General features: G+C 34.7%; 1 protein-coding gene across 1 annotated transcript; it reads right to left on the bottom strand.

Annotated features, from left to right (window-relative positions):
* Nucleotides 1-10,084: 10,084 nt before the first annotated feature.
* On the bottom strand, nt 10,085-15,039 carry LOC115980826 (probable RNA-dependent RNA polymerase 1). Its single transcript, XM_031103037.1, has 4 exons — nt 14,812-15,039; nt 12,859-14,702; nt 11,718-11,868; nt 10,085-10,879 (listed from the first exon to the last, which is right to left on the bottom strand). The coding sequence occupies exons 1-4, from the start codon at nt 15,037-15,039 to the stop codon at nt 10,085-10,087; spliced, it is 3,018 nt and encodes a 1,005-aa protein (XP_030958897.1).
* Between the last annotated feature and the right edge of the window lie 4,847 nt (nt 15,040-19,886).

Here is a 19,886-nt window from a genome sequence, read left to right as displayed (position 1 = left end):
ACATCATCTACATAGACTAAGAGAATCATGAAAATGTTGTCATGTCTTCTAGTAAACAAAGAGTAGTCAGCCTTGGATTGAATGAAACCAAGCTGAATTAGAGTGTTTGAAAACTTTGCAAACCATTGCCTAGAAGCTTGCTTGAGACCATAAATGGATTTGTTGAGCTTACAAACAACCTCCCCTTGGCCGTGAAACCCCTGTGGAAGAGCCATATACACCTCCTCATCCAAATCCCTATGAAGAAAAGCATTATTGACATCCAATTGACTAAGAGACCAACCCTTAATGGCAGCAACAGCAAGAAGAACCTTGACAGACACCATTTTAGCTACTGGAGAGAAGGTTTCAAAGTAATCAATGCCTTCCTTTTAGGTGAAGCCCTTAGCCACCAACCTAGCTTTGTATCTCTCAATGGATCCATCAGCCTTATACTTGATTTTGTACAACCATTTGCAGCCAATGGACCTCTTATCAGGAGGTAAGGGTGTCAAGGTCCAAGTATTGTTAGCCTCAAGTGCTGCTATCTCAGCATCCATGGCAGCTTGCCATTGGGGATCAAAGACAGCTTGATAGTAAAACTGAGGTTCAACAAGTGAAGAAATGGCACAACAGAAGGTCTTATAGGAGGGAGAAAGATGATGATATGACATATGAGAAGAAAGAGGGTGAGATGTACCTAACTGGGAAGAAGGCAAGGGCTGGACAGAAGTGACATTATTGCAGTGGAACTCCTGTAAGTATGAAGGTCTTTTAATGGATCTAGTAGACTTTCTAATGGGAATAGGATCTGCAGTGGGATCAAGGGGAGCTTCTGGGACATCATCAAGTAAGTCATTATCAATATTATGATGAACTTGAGTGATAGAATGAGGAGGAAAGGCAGAAGTGGCAGGTTGAAACAGAAAGGCCTCATCATGTAAGGGAGGAACAAGTGAAGCACATGGCAAGGGCAAGGAATTGAGAGGAATGGAACTATTGGAAAAAGAGACAAAAGGGAATACAGATTCATGAAAAACAACATCCCTGGATACAAAGACAACATGAGAATCAAGGTCATAAAGTTTATAACCTTTGACATTACACGGGTAGCCAAGGAAAACACATTTTCTTGCCCTTGGTGAAAATTTGTTTCTGGTATGAACAATGGTAGAGGCAAAACACAGGCAGCCAAAGACTTTGAGATGATTGTACTCAGGGGGCTTATGAAATAAGAGCTCAAAAGGTGTTTTATCATGTAGCAAGGGAGAAGGAAGCCTATTGATGAGGTATGCAGCAGTCAAAACACAATCACCCCAAAAAGACAAGGGAACTTGGGATTGAATCTGTAAAGCCCTAGCAATGGAGAGTAAGTGCTGGTGTTTTCTCTCTACAACAGAGTTTTGTTGTGGGGTATAGACACAACTAGTTTGATGGATAATGCCATGTGAACTAAGGAAATCAGTCATGGCAAACTCTTTGGCATTGTCAGTCCTAATAGCTTTAATATGTTGACTAAATTGGGTAACAATCATAGCATAAAAGGATTGAAATAAAGGTCTGACATCAGATTTGGATTTTATAAGAAAAAGCCAAGTGGCTCGGGTTGCATCATCCACAATGGTCAAGAAATATTTGTGACCATCCAAAGTAGGAACTGAATAAGGTCCCCAAACATCCATATGAACTAAATCAAAAGCACATGCACAGATTTTATTATTGAAAGGAAATGGTAATCGTTTAAGCTTGGCCATAGGACAAATATGACAAGTCTTATTACAAAGAAATTGTAAAGAAGGAAGATTAGGACCTAAAGCTTTAAGCTTCATATCTGAAGGATGTCCTAATCTGGCATGCCAAAGAGAGGATGATGTACAACCAGCAGAAGTTGCTGCAGAAAAAGGAGGAAAAGAGGCAGTGGACTTATGACTGCTGAAGTAATCAACAAGGGAAGAAGGAGGAATGTGTTGGAGACTGTCACACTGCAACAAATACAAGCCATCAACAGCCTTGCCCATCCCAATCATTTTCCAAGGTAAAAGGTCCTGAATAAAACAGTAATTGGAGAGGAAAACAAGGCAATAAGGCTGAGATAATGTGAGTGTACTAACAGATAATAGATTGAAACTAAATGAGGGAACACAAAGAACATTAGTAAGTGTAAGTGAAGGGGAAAGAATAACAGTGCCAATATGAGTGACTTGAGTTGATTCCCCATTAGGCAAGTGAACCAAGGATTGTATAGTAGTAGTGATTGAAGTCAATAGATCAACTAAGCAAACAAAATGGTCAGTAGCCCCAGTATCCAACACCCATGTCCATTGATCATAGATTCTTCTATTCACTACTTGTGCAGAGAAGACACTATGAGATAGGTCAATACCTGACATTGGAGTAGTGATAGATGTAGAAGATGATGCTACATTTACCATTGAAGCATCCCTGACTAGAGCAGAAGGTAGAGTGGATGAAGTGGAAGCCCCAAATAAAGCATGAAGTTGTTGATACTGTTTAGGAGTGAAAACAGACTGATGATGCATTGGTGAAGCAATTGGAGCAGGAGCAACTAGCATATCTGAAGACACTTGATGAGCCATAAATGGCTTGTTCTTGAACTTGAAGCCTGGTGGAAAACCATGCTTTCTATAGCATTTATCCATTGTGTGACCAATCTTGCCACAATTTGTGCAAGTTGGTCTTTCCTTCCCTTTCCCAATAGCACCACCAAGAAATGAACCAAGATGGTCATTGGTCAATTTAGCAGCTAAAGCAGTAGAATCAACCTTGACAAAAGCTAAATTAGGTACTGATCTTTGTGTCTCTTCTTGAATTTGCAAGGAGTACACCTTACTAAGAGATGGAATTGGATCCATAAGCAGAACCTGAGATCGAACTTGGGAGAAAGAATCGTTCAATCCTATGAGAAATTTCATGGTAGATTCTCTCATTTGTAAATCAGTGAGTTTCTTGTTGATATTGCAAATGCATTTACCACATGTGCAAGTAGGAAACGGACTAAGGTTCTGTAATTGATCCCAAAACACCTTTAGTTGAGTAAAGAAGTCAGTGATAGACAATTCACCTTGATGAAGCTCAGCTATGTCCTTTTGAAGATTGAAAACTCTAGGTCCATTTGTTTGAGCAAAACGATTCTTCAAGTCATTCCAAATTTCTAGGGCAGTATCTTCATAAATGATGCTTGATTGGAGCTTTGGTGAGACTGAATTGGTTAGCCATGTCCCAACCATATTATCACATCTTATCAATGCTTGTACATTCGAAGGAGTTGATACCAATGGTGATGAAAGAGTCAAGGTTCCATCAATGAACCCTAGTTTATTCTTGGTGAGTAAAGCTTTTCTAACTGCACGAGCCTAAGCTGCATAATTTTCACCACCTAACAATGGTTGTGTAACGAGGACTAGACTTGGATTCTGTGCATGATGTAAAAACAGAGGGTTATCCATTGGAGATTCTTGAGGAGAAGAAGATGGATTCACAGATGTGGAAGCATCTGTAGAATCATTTGTATTTGTAGCAGAAGTCATAGATGACAATTAGCGATTGAAGAATCAACTTCAATTTCCAGAAGACAAAATTTTCTCAAGAACAGAGAGAAATTTTCTCGGAAAATTGAGAAAGACAAGAAAGAGAAAAAAAAAATGCAAAAAAATCCTACAGGAATTTAGGAATTTTGCTCTGATACCATATCACAAATTCAGGAATTGAAAACTATATATTTCATTCATTGATTCAAGAATACAAGCAATACATATATATACTGGTTTATACAGGTGTGAACACAAAACTAACCAACTAACAGAACTAACAAACTATTACACGTGCAAGCTACAGGCCTTAACTAACTTCCTCACGTGCTAACACTTAAGTGAATACTTGAACAGACTAAAAACTACAAGTCGTATGTACATCAACCTTCACTTATGCAGCCTTGCCGTTTATGCTCTGTTATAGAATCAACAGCTCTGTGAGTGAGTCTTTGGTCTTTTGTGTTGCTGGATGCTTCTTTGCTCTTGCCACTGGTCTTGGTAACTTCATCCTTACTTAGATTCTGATACAAGATAACTGTCATGATTCCCTGCTTCACGGGACTATAGTATAAGAATTACTTCTACTGATATGTGAAGCTGACGTAGACATTTTCTGAGGTAATTGACACGTGGCGGCATTCGATTGCTTTTCCAAGGAACATTGTCAAAACCTATGATGTCTGTCTTTTTTTTTTTTTTCTTGTTACAAATTTCATTATCAGATTCCTCAAAGAATCTCAGACACTTGGTCTCTGAGCCGTTGACGAGGAAGGATCTAGCGTGAGAGTTGCAGAAACTTCACACCCCTCCAAGCCATAGATTTGAGAACATGTCAGCAAAGTTAAGTACAAGTATCACTTTGTAGCATTATGAGGTGGCAGTACATGATTGGTAGCATTGCTTATTCTTAACACACTATTATGAGCATTATGTATTTCGGCATAATTGTGCTAATGACTAGTAAGGACCAAAAACTCATTTGTTTATATAGTTGTTGCACTTATTACTTGTTCTTACCACTTCTAATGCAACTGTGGAATGAGTATTTTTTAACTATGAATATTATCAAAATTAAGTTTCGCAATAAAAAAATAGAAGATAATTTTCTAACAAACTCATTAATTTTGATTTTGTACATTGAAAATGAAAATGCTGTAAAATTTAATACATAATTAATCACATATTTATTATTATTTTATACATTGATTTATGCCGAGCTTAATAGAAAAGGTTGCAAAGCCTGTCTCACGTGGAAGTGGGAATCATCTAATTCTAATTTTTAACTTGTATAATTTTTTTTCTTTTGTGGGCCAAGCAGAATGTAAAGTTCCACACTGAAACTAACAACAAGAAAGGAGTGCCTTTTGCTATCCATGATGCTGAATTCCTTCTTGACCTGCAAGGAATTAACCAAAAAAAAAAAATGATAGTACAACACTAAAAACAGTGATGGAATGGAATTTTTGTTGACCTCTTAAGTGATAGAGAAAAGTGGAAACTTTGGGAACAAGGACGCGGAGACTTATAGTAATATGGGGGAGAACTTTGTTTGATTCTTTGGCCAACACTTCTTTATGTGCATTAGATTCTAGAAAAACACGCTCTACTTCTTTCCTTGGTGTCATTAAAATATATTAGAGTAATTGCATCAGTACATGCAAAATTCTTGTCTATTTTTTTTAAAAAAATATTTTTATTTTTATTTTACACACTTACTTTTACAAAACACCAACATCAATTTATCTATTCTATCATCTATTTTATTTAAATAATAATATTTCTTTAATTTTTTATTATATCAAACAAACTACTATCCACATGGCCCCACCCACCCTTTTCTTTCATTGTTGTGAGAAGAAGACAGATGAGAGAGCAACATGACGGGGAGAGAGAAAAAAATAATAAAAAAATCATTTACACATGAACATTAACTGTGCATATATGCACGACTACTGTTCATTTGCAAAGCAATTTTGTATATTTGCACATTTTTGCAACCACTGATGTGATTGCTCATATCGCTTATTTTGCTGAAAACTAAAAATATTTTTGCTGAAAACACTATAGCAAAATATTTTTTATTGCTACAAATTACTATTCACCCGTTTTTATCACTTGGCTGGTCTATAAACAGTGCCATGGACCAGCCAAAAAAAACGCAAGGGAAACAAACGTAAATGCAACCGCTCTACACAAATAGACCCTAAATAGAAAAGAAAAAGAAGGATCTAGACCATATGATTACTGCAGGTATAGTAAAAAGAATACAATTCTAAGCACATCTAGTTAATAAAAAGTGTTAGATAAACTAACACTTCTTTTTACGCATTAGGTGCCCAAAAAGGAAAATTTACGAGGATAAAATAAATAAGAGTAAAGTGTTGTTGAGTTTAGGTGGGATGAAGTTGGAGGGTAGGACCAATATGTGGACTCTTTAGGGGACTGTCTTTTGAGTTTTGACCCAGCTAAAGCCACAGCTTGAAAAATCAGCTTTAATTTCTTCCATATAAGTTCGAAGAGCTTACAAACTGGAAGGTGAGTGGAACTCATCACCACATTCATACAAACCTTAATGATGTGGACCAATCAGTCACAAGGCTTCCCTACTCTGAAACTAACAAGAGAGAGGGACAACCTTTTGTTCCCATGGGAAATTCCTCCTTGTTATGCAAGAATTAATTGAACCAAAAGGGTGATGAGATTGAATTGACCTTAATTATTCCTCTGTGTACTAAATACTTCGTACTTACACTCAGGAAACTTGTTTTGGTTGCGTTGGAATGGAGCATCTTTTCGAGACTTAAGTAAATTGACTGGCCAAGACTACCTCAGAGAACCAATCACATTTCTTTCAATGTGAAATTACTACATCAAATTCTAGTTTCAAATACTTATTCAACACGTTGTTTTGGTTGCGTTGGAAAGTAGAGTTGTACAGATTCAATCCGTTACCAATTGTCATAGGAACTATTTTCAAAACTTAATGCAAATGTCCATATATATGAAGCATCTCATTAGTATCATTTTTTTTTTTTAGTAAAAGATGATAGTCATGTGTTTGGAAGTGTTTGGATTTTATTCTTGAAATTTCAGAATTTAGATTTTACCTCTTAAAATTTTATTCCGCATGCATTAATAGTCCCTCCATCCATATTTTTCGTTTAGTGTCACATAAACTTGTCACACATGTTTAGTTTATCTAATAAAATGATGCCACATAAAGAGCTTTTTCAGTAAAAGACAATAGTCATCCGAATTATTTTTACTAGTCGCAAGTCCACACAATGCGTGATACAATTACAATTTTTAGTGTCAATATAGTTTAGCAAAAAGTTTGGTTCTTCTTCCAACCACACAACATAATCCATCAACATAAAGAGCTTATTTCGTGAGGCCTTGTCTTATCGTATAAACTATTTTGAGTGCTAATATGAAAATGTATATGATCATTAATTCTTATTAGAGAATGGAGAGGACAATAAATTTATTAATAAATTAATTTTTACCATGGTATGTTGAACTTGAATAACTTATACATTGCAAGATTGTAGATTATAATACTGAACTTAATATCATAAATCTTCAAATATCTTATCCCTTTATAAAAATATATCCTCAATTGGTCTTCAAATTAAAATTATATCATATCAAAACATTAAAATTGTGTAATTCACTCAAAAACTAAAATACAAATATTAGTTAGGAATGGGGGGGGGGGGGGCGGAGAACATAAAGAAAGATAATACCACAAATCATTGAATCATATTACTTTTTGTCATCTTAGACCAAAGTGGACCGAATGGACCAAAGTGATTCAAATGGAACGACGTGGACCGAAATGAACCGAATTGTAACCAAGACCGAAGTAGACTAAATGGACCAAAGTGTACCAAATTTGAAGGCACGCATCAATAACAATCTTATACATTAATTTAATTACAAGAAAATTTACACGTGTACATTTTAATTACAAGAAAATTTACACGTGTACATACTTTTTTTTTGGAAGTGATAGAAATTTATTGAAATATTATAAAAACGATTGAAAATAAAGCGTCATAATATATATATATATATATATACACACACATATATATAAAAAAGAATCTAATATGTAATTTTTCTTTTCTTTTTTTTAGTAATCATTACAAAGCATTGAAAGTACTAAAAATATTTCTCCTTTGAAGATTTACCTTGAATGCAAAATTGTTTTACTGGTAATATGTCAGTAGCTTCATGGCCAAGTCATAAACTCTGGTAAACTGGAGTTGTGAGGGTTCATATATTAGGGTATTTCGAGCACCCATGGAGCCTAAATAACCATTTATAGCCTATATATATAGGAAAATTATTGAATATTCCGAGAGTCCCATAAATGTGTACTCCCTCCTCTCACATGAATTGTAGGTCCCACTATAAATTTAATTAGTGGAACCCACAATCATGTGAGATAAGGGAATATGCATTTATAGTACTCCGGGAGTACCTAATAATTACCCATATATATATATATATATATATATTTTTTTTTTTTCTCTTATTTGGTTGTGGCCATATAACAATGTGAAAGGGAGAAGCAATTAATTGAGTAAGAGTAATGAAGAAAAAAAAAAGTTTGGAAGGAGTTCTTTATAAATTAAAGTAAGATGAATGTCTAAAGGCAAAGTATATGTAAAGTTAAACAGTCCAAGATATAATTAAAGAAAAAAACCATCCAGGATAAATCTGCAAAGTCAATTGATTAATTTAATTACTATTATCAAAAAAATTAGAGGAACAAATTAATTAAAAAAAATTGTAATATGGCTGATGAATTGGCTTAATAGGAGTGAAATAACATTAAATGTTACACTTCGACTTTTAGATATTATATAGTTATAGATGTGCATAGAATAGAATATACCAAAAAAAAATTCTTTATTTTATAATTTTATTTAGGATTTTCATGAAGTAATACCTTCTTTTTTCTTTTTATTCAAAGGTATTGTTTTAATATATTTGAGAGATCTGGCCTTTTTCAAAACTAGAGTTTTTGCCTAAATTGCAGTGTTTGGTTTGACAAAGTGCATTTAGACGATAAATTGCATTTAGATACACTTTACTGATTGTTTATTTGTAGGATGTGTGATAGAGAAGGAGGGGGAAAGTATATGTTGTGTAGGACCTATCAAAGTTGTTAGGCTTTATTTTGTGTTGGCATATCCTTTGTCAAAATTATCTTGTATTTATCAAGTGAATACTTTGATAGGAGATTAAATCCTTCCCACCCATCATTACCATTGTGTTATGAGGGCCAATTGAAGTTTTTGGGAATCATTGGAACTACCACAAATTAGCCATGGAGGCTTGAAGATGCAATTGGTATTCAATTGTGGATCCGGTAGTTAGAGTGGAGATAGGATTCGCAAAGTTTGTTGCTAGCAAGAATTTGAAGGGCTTGAATACATAAATTAGACTTAGAGGGCTTTATATGTATTATATATTGCATCTATTTACACTGGTGAAATGTTTTCAATAGTTCCGTAGAAAGGTTTTACACTTGATTCTCGGGTTTTCCTCTTCAATAACACATCTGATGTTATCTTTGTGGTATTATGTCTTTCACTTCCTATGGTTATCCATTTTATATGCTCAAATTTGTTTATCCATGTATATGTTGTCATCATACTTATATCAATTGGTTAATCACTTAAAATTAGTGTTAAGTGATAGATTAGCCTAATCTTGATTAAGTTGTAATTTAAAAATTGTGGTCTAAATCATTACCATAATTGTACTTGGTCATTCTCAAAATTAAGTTTAAAAAAATTTTAGAAATGACTTTTTCGCTTGCCAAAAGCACACGGTTGAGCATCCTCTATGGCTCTATCCATTTTCCATACCACCTTGTCACCAGCCATCCGGGTATGATGAACAAGATAATGGGCTGTATGTTCACTTTTATCTGTAGGTGTGTTACAACGAACACTAGCAGGGCTACTATAAGAACTACACCCCCTGGCTCTGCCCATGATATAGACATATAGACTCATAGAGCGATGCATCTTAATTGGAAAAGAATCAATAAGAAAAGAAAAATTGGAATTGATCAATACATTCATCAAAAAGAATAAAAAGGAAACGAAAGATGAAACATGCTAGGATTATACTGACCAAAAAAACAGAGAGAAAGAGATTAGAAATTATTTACTTACTACAATTTTTTTTCCAATTTGAAATAATGCTATCTTAGGCGAGGGATAGCTATCTCTTGTCTATGTTCGATCTCAAATGAGAAAATAAAACGGAGAACTAACAATGTTAAAGAATGAGAAAATATGATAAGAAACCATACATATATTTTCCAACAGGAATTGTAACATAATTTATAGCCCCAATCATCTGCCTGGAGCATTTACATGTGCTTTATCAACAAGCATATACCAATAACAATAAGCAAAGATAACTAGTAGTCACACAAGCAATTTTCTTAAATACATACTTAGGATCTTATACTAAACTTCTCAATCCGAGCGCAATTCATGACTTAACTAACGCTTCAATTCCAACATGTCTCAAGCTATTATGTTACTCATTTTGTCCTTCTTGATCTGGATAAGCTTGTCAGAGACACACCATGGAAAACTGAGGAAATGAGCTCCATCCATTCCCACATTGCAGCGACCCCAATAGCTGTGGTGATATGTAACGTAGTACCAAGCCGACGCTTTTGCTTTTGCTTTTGTATTAACAATATCAGTGTCAGAATCTGACTCACTTCCCTTGTTGAACCAGCTCTTTGCTTCCTTTCTTAGTGCCATTACAGAATAATTAATCTGTTCCATATCCCTCCTCTTTCCAAAAGATTTTGACATTGTCAATATGTGCCCGCTGAGTATTTCAGCTTCAGTTTCGATCCCATAATAATCCATCAAACTCACCAACTTGCGATCATACTCCCTTTTGTAATAGAAAGCATCACTGATGTAGTCCTTGAAGCCGTCTACTTCCATGTCAGGATCATAACACTGCTTTGCTACTTCTGAGGTGAAGGGTGTCATAGGGCTCGTGAGCGATGCAAGGTCTTTCACCTCTCGAAAAAGCTTTCCAATCACACGTTCTGATTTGTAGGTGCGTTTATCAGACTTTTCCATGAAATCTGGATATTTCTTAACACGCAAATAATGGGGAATTTTGGCAACAACACCACTTTTTGGGGAGTCAACAGCAATTGAGTGTAGTTGTGCAAGCTCAATACATTCAGGACTCATTGCCCTACGGAGCTCACTATCTGCAAAGACAATGTGGGCATTATCGATGATTCCCAGACGGTCGTTGAGTATGTAGTTGACAAAATACTCTTGAACTTCCTGTAGCACAAGGGTGACATGCTTTGTTATGTAAGGTATAAAAGGATGTTGTTAAAAATGGGATGGAAAATATGAGGAATCAATGAAATCTTTAAATGCATTAGTGTGGAACGTGTGGTGCATTACTACCTAGTAGAGAGAATTAATACCATAAAGTATCTCACACCAGCCTAGAGTTCTTTATCACTCAAATTGTCAAGAAGAACAAATGGAATGACCACAAGGCCTGGGATTTCTAGATTTGATCATGATAAGGCAATTCTGCTTAGAATTTCCAGATTCCAAACTAATTCCAGAATAGCAAGACAGAGCCTTTAACAAAATCAAACATATTTATTGCAGACTTTTCTCAATGATCCTAAATATCCAAAAAAGAGTGTTTCAATCAAGCATATGTGATATGTACATATGTGTTTCCATACTCATATTAATAAAATAAAGAACACAGTGCATTGGCGAATAATATAACATGAACAGAAAAGATAATTGTTTATGAGTATGGAAACAATACTTTTCCCTCTTAACATAAAAAAAGTTCAGAAACAGTTTCGTAAATGACTGCTCATTAGATGCACAAGAATATACACAGCCACATATAAATTAAATGCTTTAATTGTCTTTAACATATAGAAAACCCAAGATCGCAAAGGCTAGATGATGGAAACACGGTGTCTTCTCATCAAGTGGTATAAGCAAATGAATAGACATTTGTTCAGAAAGAGCTATTATACCCTACTTTTATAGTGCAGTTTTATGCATATATTAATTGCAGAATCAAATTAAAATGTGTTGTGCTCAAAATATGCATGGCTTGTTACTACATATAAATTGAGATTACTTCTATTGTAACATCATGATCAACTGGCATAGTTTTTGCTCCGATATACTCCATTGGTTGAATTTGTCGAGGAGGAATAAGATCAGGGTCCCAACAGACGAAATATAGATCTCCATCCAAGTCACTCCCAGAGCATTCGTTCGGATGAGGTCTAATACAATTGTTCAAACTAATGTTAGTGAATAGAGTATTCCCAAAGAATTTTTTTATTTAACTAGGTGATGTCTTGCCAAGGCAAGAGAACAAATAAAGACAAATAACACAACAACCCAGTATGCAAGTACAATATAAAATTATTTGATAAGCATGCCTAAAAAGTTTGATTTTTTCCATTCCAGAAGTGGTGAAATGACATTTTATGTCTACAAACTTAAAATTAAGTTAAGATAGCAACATCTATATCTATACTATATATATAAGAGGATTCTCCTCTTTCAATTGGACTTTTTTGAGGTTCAAAAATACCTTTATTAATGAAGGATAACTTCATTTAGAAACAGGGTCACAAATGTTAAATAAAAAATTTTATTTTAAATTCAAAAAGAAAACTCCTAAAATTTAGGATTTTTTTTCTCCCTTCTCGTTTAAAAAAGAAATTACAGTTACTACTTATCTCTAAAGTTTAACCTTTTTATTTGTTTTAAATATAAAAAAATATGTATATATTTTTAAATTAAAATAGATACAAATTATTAACCTTTACTCAAAAAAATAGAAGAGTCTCATAACAGGCATGTGAGCACATGCTCAGAGGCTAATATTATATATGGACATATAACCAGACAACCTATGATCATGGTAATAAACCTACTGGAGGAGAATATGTTACATATCATTTAAATAAGATACATATTATATCTATGCATGCAACATACAAGTACAAATGGATCATTATATATCTTACATATGCATGTCTCTGTAAGTAGGTAAAGGTACACATAAACGTGTATAAACTAATGCTAGCATAGGATTATGTATAAACTCTAAATATACAATGACAAGTAGTAATGAGTTTTAATTCCCACAGTTTATTTAGTTAATAGATGATGTGATAATTTTTCATTAAAATAAAATGAGATTTCTTTTAAAAAATACTTAAGGAAAGTCAAACCCTATCTAGTATGGGATGTCACATTATTACCTTTTGCCCTTCTGGGGAAAAACAACACAATCTGTCAGGTGGTGCAAAGCCGGCACATCAACAGCCTTTAGAACACGCACATCTCCCGGATGTAGACATGGGTTTTTAGCAACAACTACCTTACCCTCAAAAATTAAATTGTTCGGGTTTGAGTTGCTAGTGCGAAACATATCGGAGAAACCATTAGAGAGCTGCCTACTAGAGCGAGAAATTTGGACAAATACTTCACCATATTCCAATGTCCCGGTCTCATCTAGACATCCCATCATACATCTTCCATTTGGAATAAATATCCTACTTTTGAGCCGTAATTCTATCAACTTAGATGCACGAAGTGTTTCTAGCATCATTGAAAGAAATGGTTCTGTATCAGGCTGATAACCACACAAAAGCATTTCCTTTAGAACCTTTGTCCTCTCTCCTGGGAATATCAATTCCAATGCTTCCTGTGAGCTCAACGGATCTGTTAACATGGCATCTAGTTGATCTATAGCCTCCTTTTGCTTCTTTTCAAAAACTCGATCCTTAACCCCGAGGGTGGACAATAGAGTGATTATCTGACGATTAAGAAAACAAGGTCGATACCTACTCCATTCCAAGACATCTAGTTTTCTGTTTTTTGATTTGTACTTACACATGCTCTTTCTCAATGACAACTTCTTTGAAGAAGTTGGATCAACTGCCACGACACCTTTGTACCCACCATATCGAATTTGAAATGCGGATGGAACAGAATTTTCTAGGCCACATTTTGTAGCCACCTCTCTAGCCAATTCTGCAGATATCTTGCCTATACCATCAGAGAAACAGTATGGGATTCCATTCCTTACAACTTCTACATCAGGAATATTTTCAACTTCCTGCCTACTAATGCTCACTGTTTCTCTTGAAGAGCCGAAAGATTGACCCAATCTGGAAGCATATTTTGCCACATTCCTAATCTCGCGAAAATCACCCATCCACTCTCTGATATCTGATGCAGTCAGGCCAGTTCTTGAAGCAAACATCCAAACAGAATTTTCTCGTAATTGACTGTTTGAATAGGCAAGAAACTCAAACTTCTTAGCACCAATAACTATGCCATTTCGTAAAATGGACAGTATCCTGTCATAAATGCCAGTTCGCCTCTCCCCTTTTGCCGAAGATGCACACGATGATAAAACTGTTGCGTGCAGTATATCCCAGTCCTCATCAACAAACGAAACACGAAGAAAGTCATCAATATACTCATGATAATTGCGTAACACACGATTGGAGAGATTCACCTCTGGACCACAGAAATATACTTTAGATGGAGTTATTAAAACCCTGTGTACATATACAAACCCATCATCTAAAGACTTAGCAGTAGGTTTGGGAAGTCGCTTCGAACTGGCATATTTCTTATACTGATCCTCCACCCAGCTTGCAGGTTCAAAGCAGCATTCTTTCACATTAGACAGTTTGTCCAAGGCACTTTCTATGTACTCAACAATTGATATTCTCTTAGGATCGACCAACCGATAAAAATTGGCATCAATTTCTTGGCCAGGAAGACAACCATGCTGAATTAAAGAGTTGATCTTAAACAAGATTTTATAAGGCAAGTCAAAGCCTTCTGGAGGACTCACAATAGGGACTAGTCCGGAGTTGCAAGAGAGAGTAGAACCTCGCTTCAAAACAAAAGGGCCTTCATTTTTCTTATAAGACACAAAATCTCCATGAAATTTTGGAATCTGTTCCTTCTGTGGAACCTCCAAACATAGAGCAGAAGATTGGCCAATGCAGCACGACGGAGTGAAATCAACTTCTCGGACCCAATGACGAGTATGATCTTTCACATAAATCCGAGGAGCTCCAAGTAACTAACATTGCAATGAAAAATAATTTGTTAGAATGTAAACTAACTACAAAAAGCATGGTGCATGAGCAGAAAATTGTGAAAAATTATAATTAATGTTTAAACTATCTAACCTGAATGAGAAGAAACTTTTCAGCTTGACCACGTGGTTGATGGTGCTGAATCTGCCAAATGTTCTCGTAAGAGATTTCAAGCTTGTACTTTTCAGAAAGATAAGGGAAATGGAAGTACAAATTTCTCTTCTTCGAGTCAAATTCGACAAAAACATTTTCCTGTTTCCAGAGCACAGAAAAACTTTCCCTTGAAGTCTGATAACCAAGGTGCAATGCTATATTATACATGGTATATTATCTAGAGCACAGAAACTGGTATTGATTATTGAAGAAGACTGTGAAAAAGCAAAGCAAAGAGAGAAGTAGAGAAAATATGTTGCGGTGAAAGAAGTAAGGCTAATGATCAAACTATATATAGACAGAGTAGAGAGCAGTGAACTGTCGTGATATATGAAGCTGACGTAGACATTATCTGAGGTAATTGACACATGGCGGCATATGATTTCTTTCCGTGGAACATTGTCAAAGGTTGTTCTTTTGTTTTAACTTTTATTCTTTTGTTGTGAAACGTAGAGACCAAGGTTGGAGAAAATCTGAATCACAACGTTAATACATCAGATTCCTCAAAATTACTTTTATTCTTTTGTTGCAAACCCTTTTCTAATAACTTATTATTTTCTTCTGTAAAGTGGAAACTTTGGGAAGAAGGAGAATATTGTTTGCTTCTTTGGCTTTGAGCATTTTCAACATTGGCCAACACTTATTTATGTGCATAGAAGATTCTTAAAAAACAAGCTCTACTTCTTTCCTTTGTGTTATTAAAATATAAGGGATTATATAGAAATGAAGAATCTAGACTATTTAATTACTGCAAGTATATTAAAACGAATACAATTCCTTGGCTTTGAAGTCATTCATTCTTTGCCATATATATTTCTAAGTACATCCAAATTATAAGGGAGGATTTGAACCCTAATGTCTTCGTTAAAAATATTAAAAAGTGTCAATGGTATTATAGGATTTTTTAATTTTTTTCAATTAGAATTTAGGATATAAAATTTAGTATCTAGTATTTAAGATTTTTTACACATTAAGGTGCCCAAAAAAAGGAAAACGTAAAGAAATCTAAAAAATGAAAAATTGCAAAAGAAAATAAATAAATAAATAAGAGTAAAGTATTATGGAGTTCATGTGAGATGAAGTTGGAGGGTAGGACCAACATGTGGACTCTTAGGGGACTGTCTGTTGACCCAGCTAAAGCCCAGACTGAGAAATCAGCTAAGTGTGAAGAGCCTACAAGCTGGATGGTGAGTGGAACCCATCACCACAACCGTACAAATTTTTGTTTTCTACTTCTACTGTTAGATTGTCCAAAAGCAGTCCAAACCAGACATATATATATCCTATGGACTTTTTTTTTTCGACTACAATAAGTGAGAGATTTACATGTCTTATTTGAAAATATCAAAAAAAGGGCAACTGAGTCATAACATCAAACCCAAACAATTTGAAACTTAAGTATATGTTATAACGTTGCACTTATTCTAAGCATAACGTGGCCTTGTCTTAAAACTTTTTAAGTAGGAGCCCTCATGATATAACTTGGCTGCTTGTACTTTATTACACATATAGATTGAAATAAAAGTTTTTTACATTTTATCCAAAACAATAACAATAATAATAATAGCTTTGCCCCTTCTCTCAATTATAATTTTTTTCCTGTTCTTATTTTTGGGTGAATTTCTCTAATGTATTTTTTTATTGATATATTAGTTTTTCTATAATGACGATAAGATTTAAACAAAATGGGAAAAAATAACATTATTATTACTCTTACCTTTGAAAGGTAATATATATATATATATATATATATATATATATAAAATAAATAAAAAACTAATAGAACCTTAGAAATCACTTAAGTATAAACTTGGATTGCTTTTTGTCTCAAGTATTATGTGTGTGCGCACGCATGCATGTGCATATATGTTTATAAAAATTTTGCCTCTCTGGAGTTGAATCCTAGCTCCGCCACTGTATGTGTGTGTGTGTGTCTCTCTCTCTCTCTCTCTCTATATATATATATATATTTCTATTTCTATAAAGCAAACCTGCCAATGGCTTTTTGGCCAAATCGCAATTAACTAGGTACATACTCATGATTTGATCTGCAACGTCTTTATTCTTAAAAAAAAATAATAATAATAATAAATACTATGGACCTTTTTTTTGAAAAAAATCCTAAATGTCTCATTTGAAAATATCAAAAGATATCAACTAAAAGACACAATGCTCAATCATATTGGTTCATATGGTTATTTTTTAAGTAACTAATTCGATCTCAAAAGGGCATGATAGTCTGATTCTAATTTCTAAAACCATTACAATTAACTCTCTTTTTTTTAGTTAGGCCAAAAACTTTAATGATGTGAGACCAATCAGTTACAAGATTTCCCTACTCTGAAACTAACAAGAGAGAGGGAGTAGGTTTTGTGCCCCATGGGAAATCCCTCCTTGCGATGCAAGAATTAATCGAACCGAAAGGGTGATGAGAGTGAATTGACCTTTATTCCACTTTATACTAAATACTTAGTACTTTACACTCATGAACCTTGTTAACGCGTTGGAATGGAGCATCTTTTTAAGACTTACGTAAATGGATTGGCCGAGAGACTACCTCAAATAACCAATCAAATTTCTTTTTCAATGTGAAACTTCTACATCAAATTCTAGTTTCAAATACTTATTCAACACGTTGTTTTGGTTGTGTTTGAAAGTAGAATTGAACAGATTGATCATTCTGATACCAATTGTCACGAGAAATATTTTCAAGACTTAATACAAATGCCCATATATCTGAAGCATCGAGAACCATTATCTCATCTCAGGAGTATCATTTTTTTCAGTAAAAGAAGATAGCCATGCATATTATTTTTTAGGTTGTATTTATTACTCAAACTGTTACACGACTTTACCCTCACTCCATTTTTTAATTGAAATCATGACTTGAAAATCGTTTGAACTTGAAAATCTTAACTCCAAGTCACATTTTCAGTTAAAAATAAGTGTGTATAAAACTGTGTAATAGCTTGTATTCAATAAGTATTACCCTTATTGCGTCGTGCATAAAATTAGAAGAAGAAGAAGAAAAAAAAAAAAAAAAAAACTGCTTTAGTTAATAAGTTTATTGAGGCTTTTGGTGAAGTAATACCTTTTTTATTTGTTGGAAGTATGATACAAAATAAGGGGAAAAGTATTTGTTGTGTAGAACTCATCAAAATAAGCTCAAAAAACTTTGAAAACATACTCTGTTTTTTCCAGATTGCCAAACACGCACCTAATCTAATCCAAACATATATGTTGTTAAACTACCAATTATCCCAAAAGCTTAAACTATTAGGAAATGGTGAATTTAATCACTTAACCATAAATCTAACCCATGTGAACATACTCAATTTTTAAAAGACTCAATACAAGGGCAACAGCCGCATATGAAGGTTACATGATAGTAAATAACTTAAAAGCGCCGTATCTCACCATACTGATAAATCCATAAAACCAAATCATATTTCCGAAACCAATTATGGACTATAGCAACATCTCAGCAATCAGAACAGCATTAAGCGCAGCTCCCTTGCGTATTTGATCACCACAGACAAATATGTCCAACCTGCATGAAAGTTTTCTGTTAGTGTTAAGATTTGTCAAAGTGGAAAAGTAACGATCAAAGAAAAAAAATAAAAAATAGTCTGACCCATTGTTGCCCTCCTGGGACACGTCACGGCGGATCCTACCAACCGCAACATCATCTTTGTTTGACACCTCCAATGAAGTAGGGAAGTGATTGGATACCCGATCATCAATAACCACAACACCTGGAGCATTCTTTAGAATATCCCTGGCCGTTTCCTAGACAACAAGGAAAGAAATGAACTAAGGGTTGAACCTTCAATTAGGAGTTGCTTTTAATTGTTCAATCCGCCTTTACAGATTTTGGATGGAATTACAAACAAAATGAGACATTGTATAATGGTAATCGCCTTGACATTTTGTGCCAAAGATGATTTTCAACCTAGGAAAAAAAGAAGAAAAATAAAAAGAGGAAAGCCCCACTATTGTTCAGCCATCACAGAACAGCAGCATCAATGCAGAGGTGTTCTGGTGTGGACACCAGAGCAGTGATGCAGGAAATTTTTGTGGGTTGAGTTTTGGCTTTAAAAGTTGGGTTTCTTGTTTTGAAAGGGCAGGACTCTAGGATTCAAAGCAGGTAAGGATTGTGGGACTCAGGAATGGTTGGGGTTTTGTGGTGGCATTCTTGATAGGTTTGGGAGCAGTGGCAGATTAAGCAGCTGCAGCGGCAGCTTTGGCAGTAGCACAACTCTCCTTGGGCATCAACAGTTGAAAGGAGCTTTGCATGGTTTTCTAAGATATGTTTTTGGTTTTTTTTTTTTTTTTTTTTTTTTTTTTAAGTGTGGTCTAGGTGTGGGAGCTTTGATTTTTTGTTGACTATTTTTGAAGCAGGTGGAGTGCATCAGACAATCTCATACCAAGTTGGTGTAGGATGTGTTATGGGAAATAAGAAAGGAAAATGAAAACCCTAGGTTTCACCACCTAACTACCTATGGGTGTTTAGAACCAGCACAAAGCAAGGAATCACTCTAATCAGAAATTTTCTTTATTCAAAATGCACTGCCTCAAATGTTTAAGGAGCTCCAAAGATTACAGTCAATCAATTAATACATTATAAATTCCTCAATTGCAATAAAAGCAAGTATAAAAAACAAAATTCTACTGGTAAAATGAGAAAAAATCCGAAACAATAAAGGGGCAATGAATGACATCCCCATATGGAAACTATGAAAACATATATACTAGCATTCATGCTCTGGTGTCCACACCAACTTTTACTTCCCTGCAAAGGTCCAACAACCATTCCTGAGTACCCATTTGTTGAACCCCCACAAGCCCTACCACCAGCCCTACACCTGATCCTGTCCCACTACAAATACCACAAGCGCATAAAGAATCCATTAATGCTATTATGGATAAGCAAGTTGTTTTCAATAGGGATTGAGTGATTCACAGCTTCTTGGTTCTCTAGCAAGGACGACCAAAGTTAGATTGAACTTGGATTA

The sequence above is a fragment of the Quercus lobata genome, chromosome 3 (genome assembly GCF_001633185.2).
Source record: "Quercus lobata isolate SW786 chromosome 3, ValleyOak3.0 Primary Assembly, whole genome shotgun sequence".
NCBI lineage: Eukaryota > Viridiplantae > Streptophyta > Magnoliopsida > Fagales > Fagaceae > Quercus > Quercus lobata.
Note: the sequence above shows the minus strand (reverse complement) of the source record. Positions and strands in the feature narration are given on the sequence as shown.

Excerpts from the sequence above, each read along its gene's own strand:
- LOC115980826 (XM_031103037.1), bottom strand. The coding sequence starts at position 15,039 with ATGTATAATATAGCATTGCACCTTGGTTATCAGACTTCAAGGGAAAGT. Across the intron at positions 14,703-14,811 it reads AAAAGTTTCTTCTCATTCAG|TTACTTGGAGCTCCTCGGAT; the intron begins GTTAGATAGTTT and ends TTGCAATGTTAG. Across the intron at positions 11,869-12,858 it reads TTTCCCCAGAAGGGCAAAAG|ACCTCATCCGAACGAATGCT; the intron begins GTAATAATGTGA and ends CAATTGTATTAG.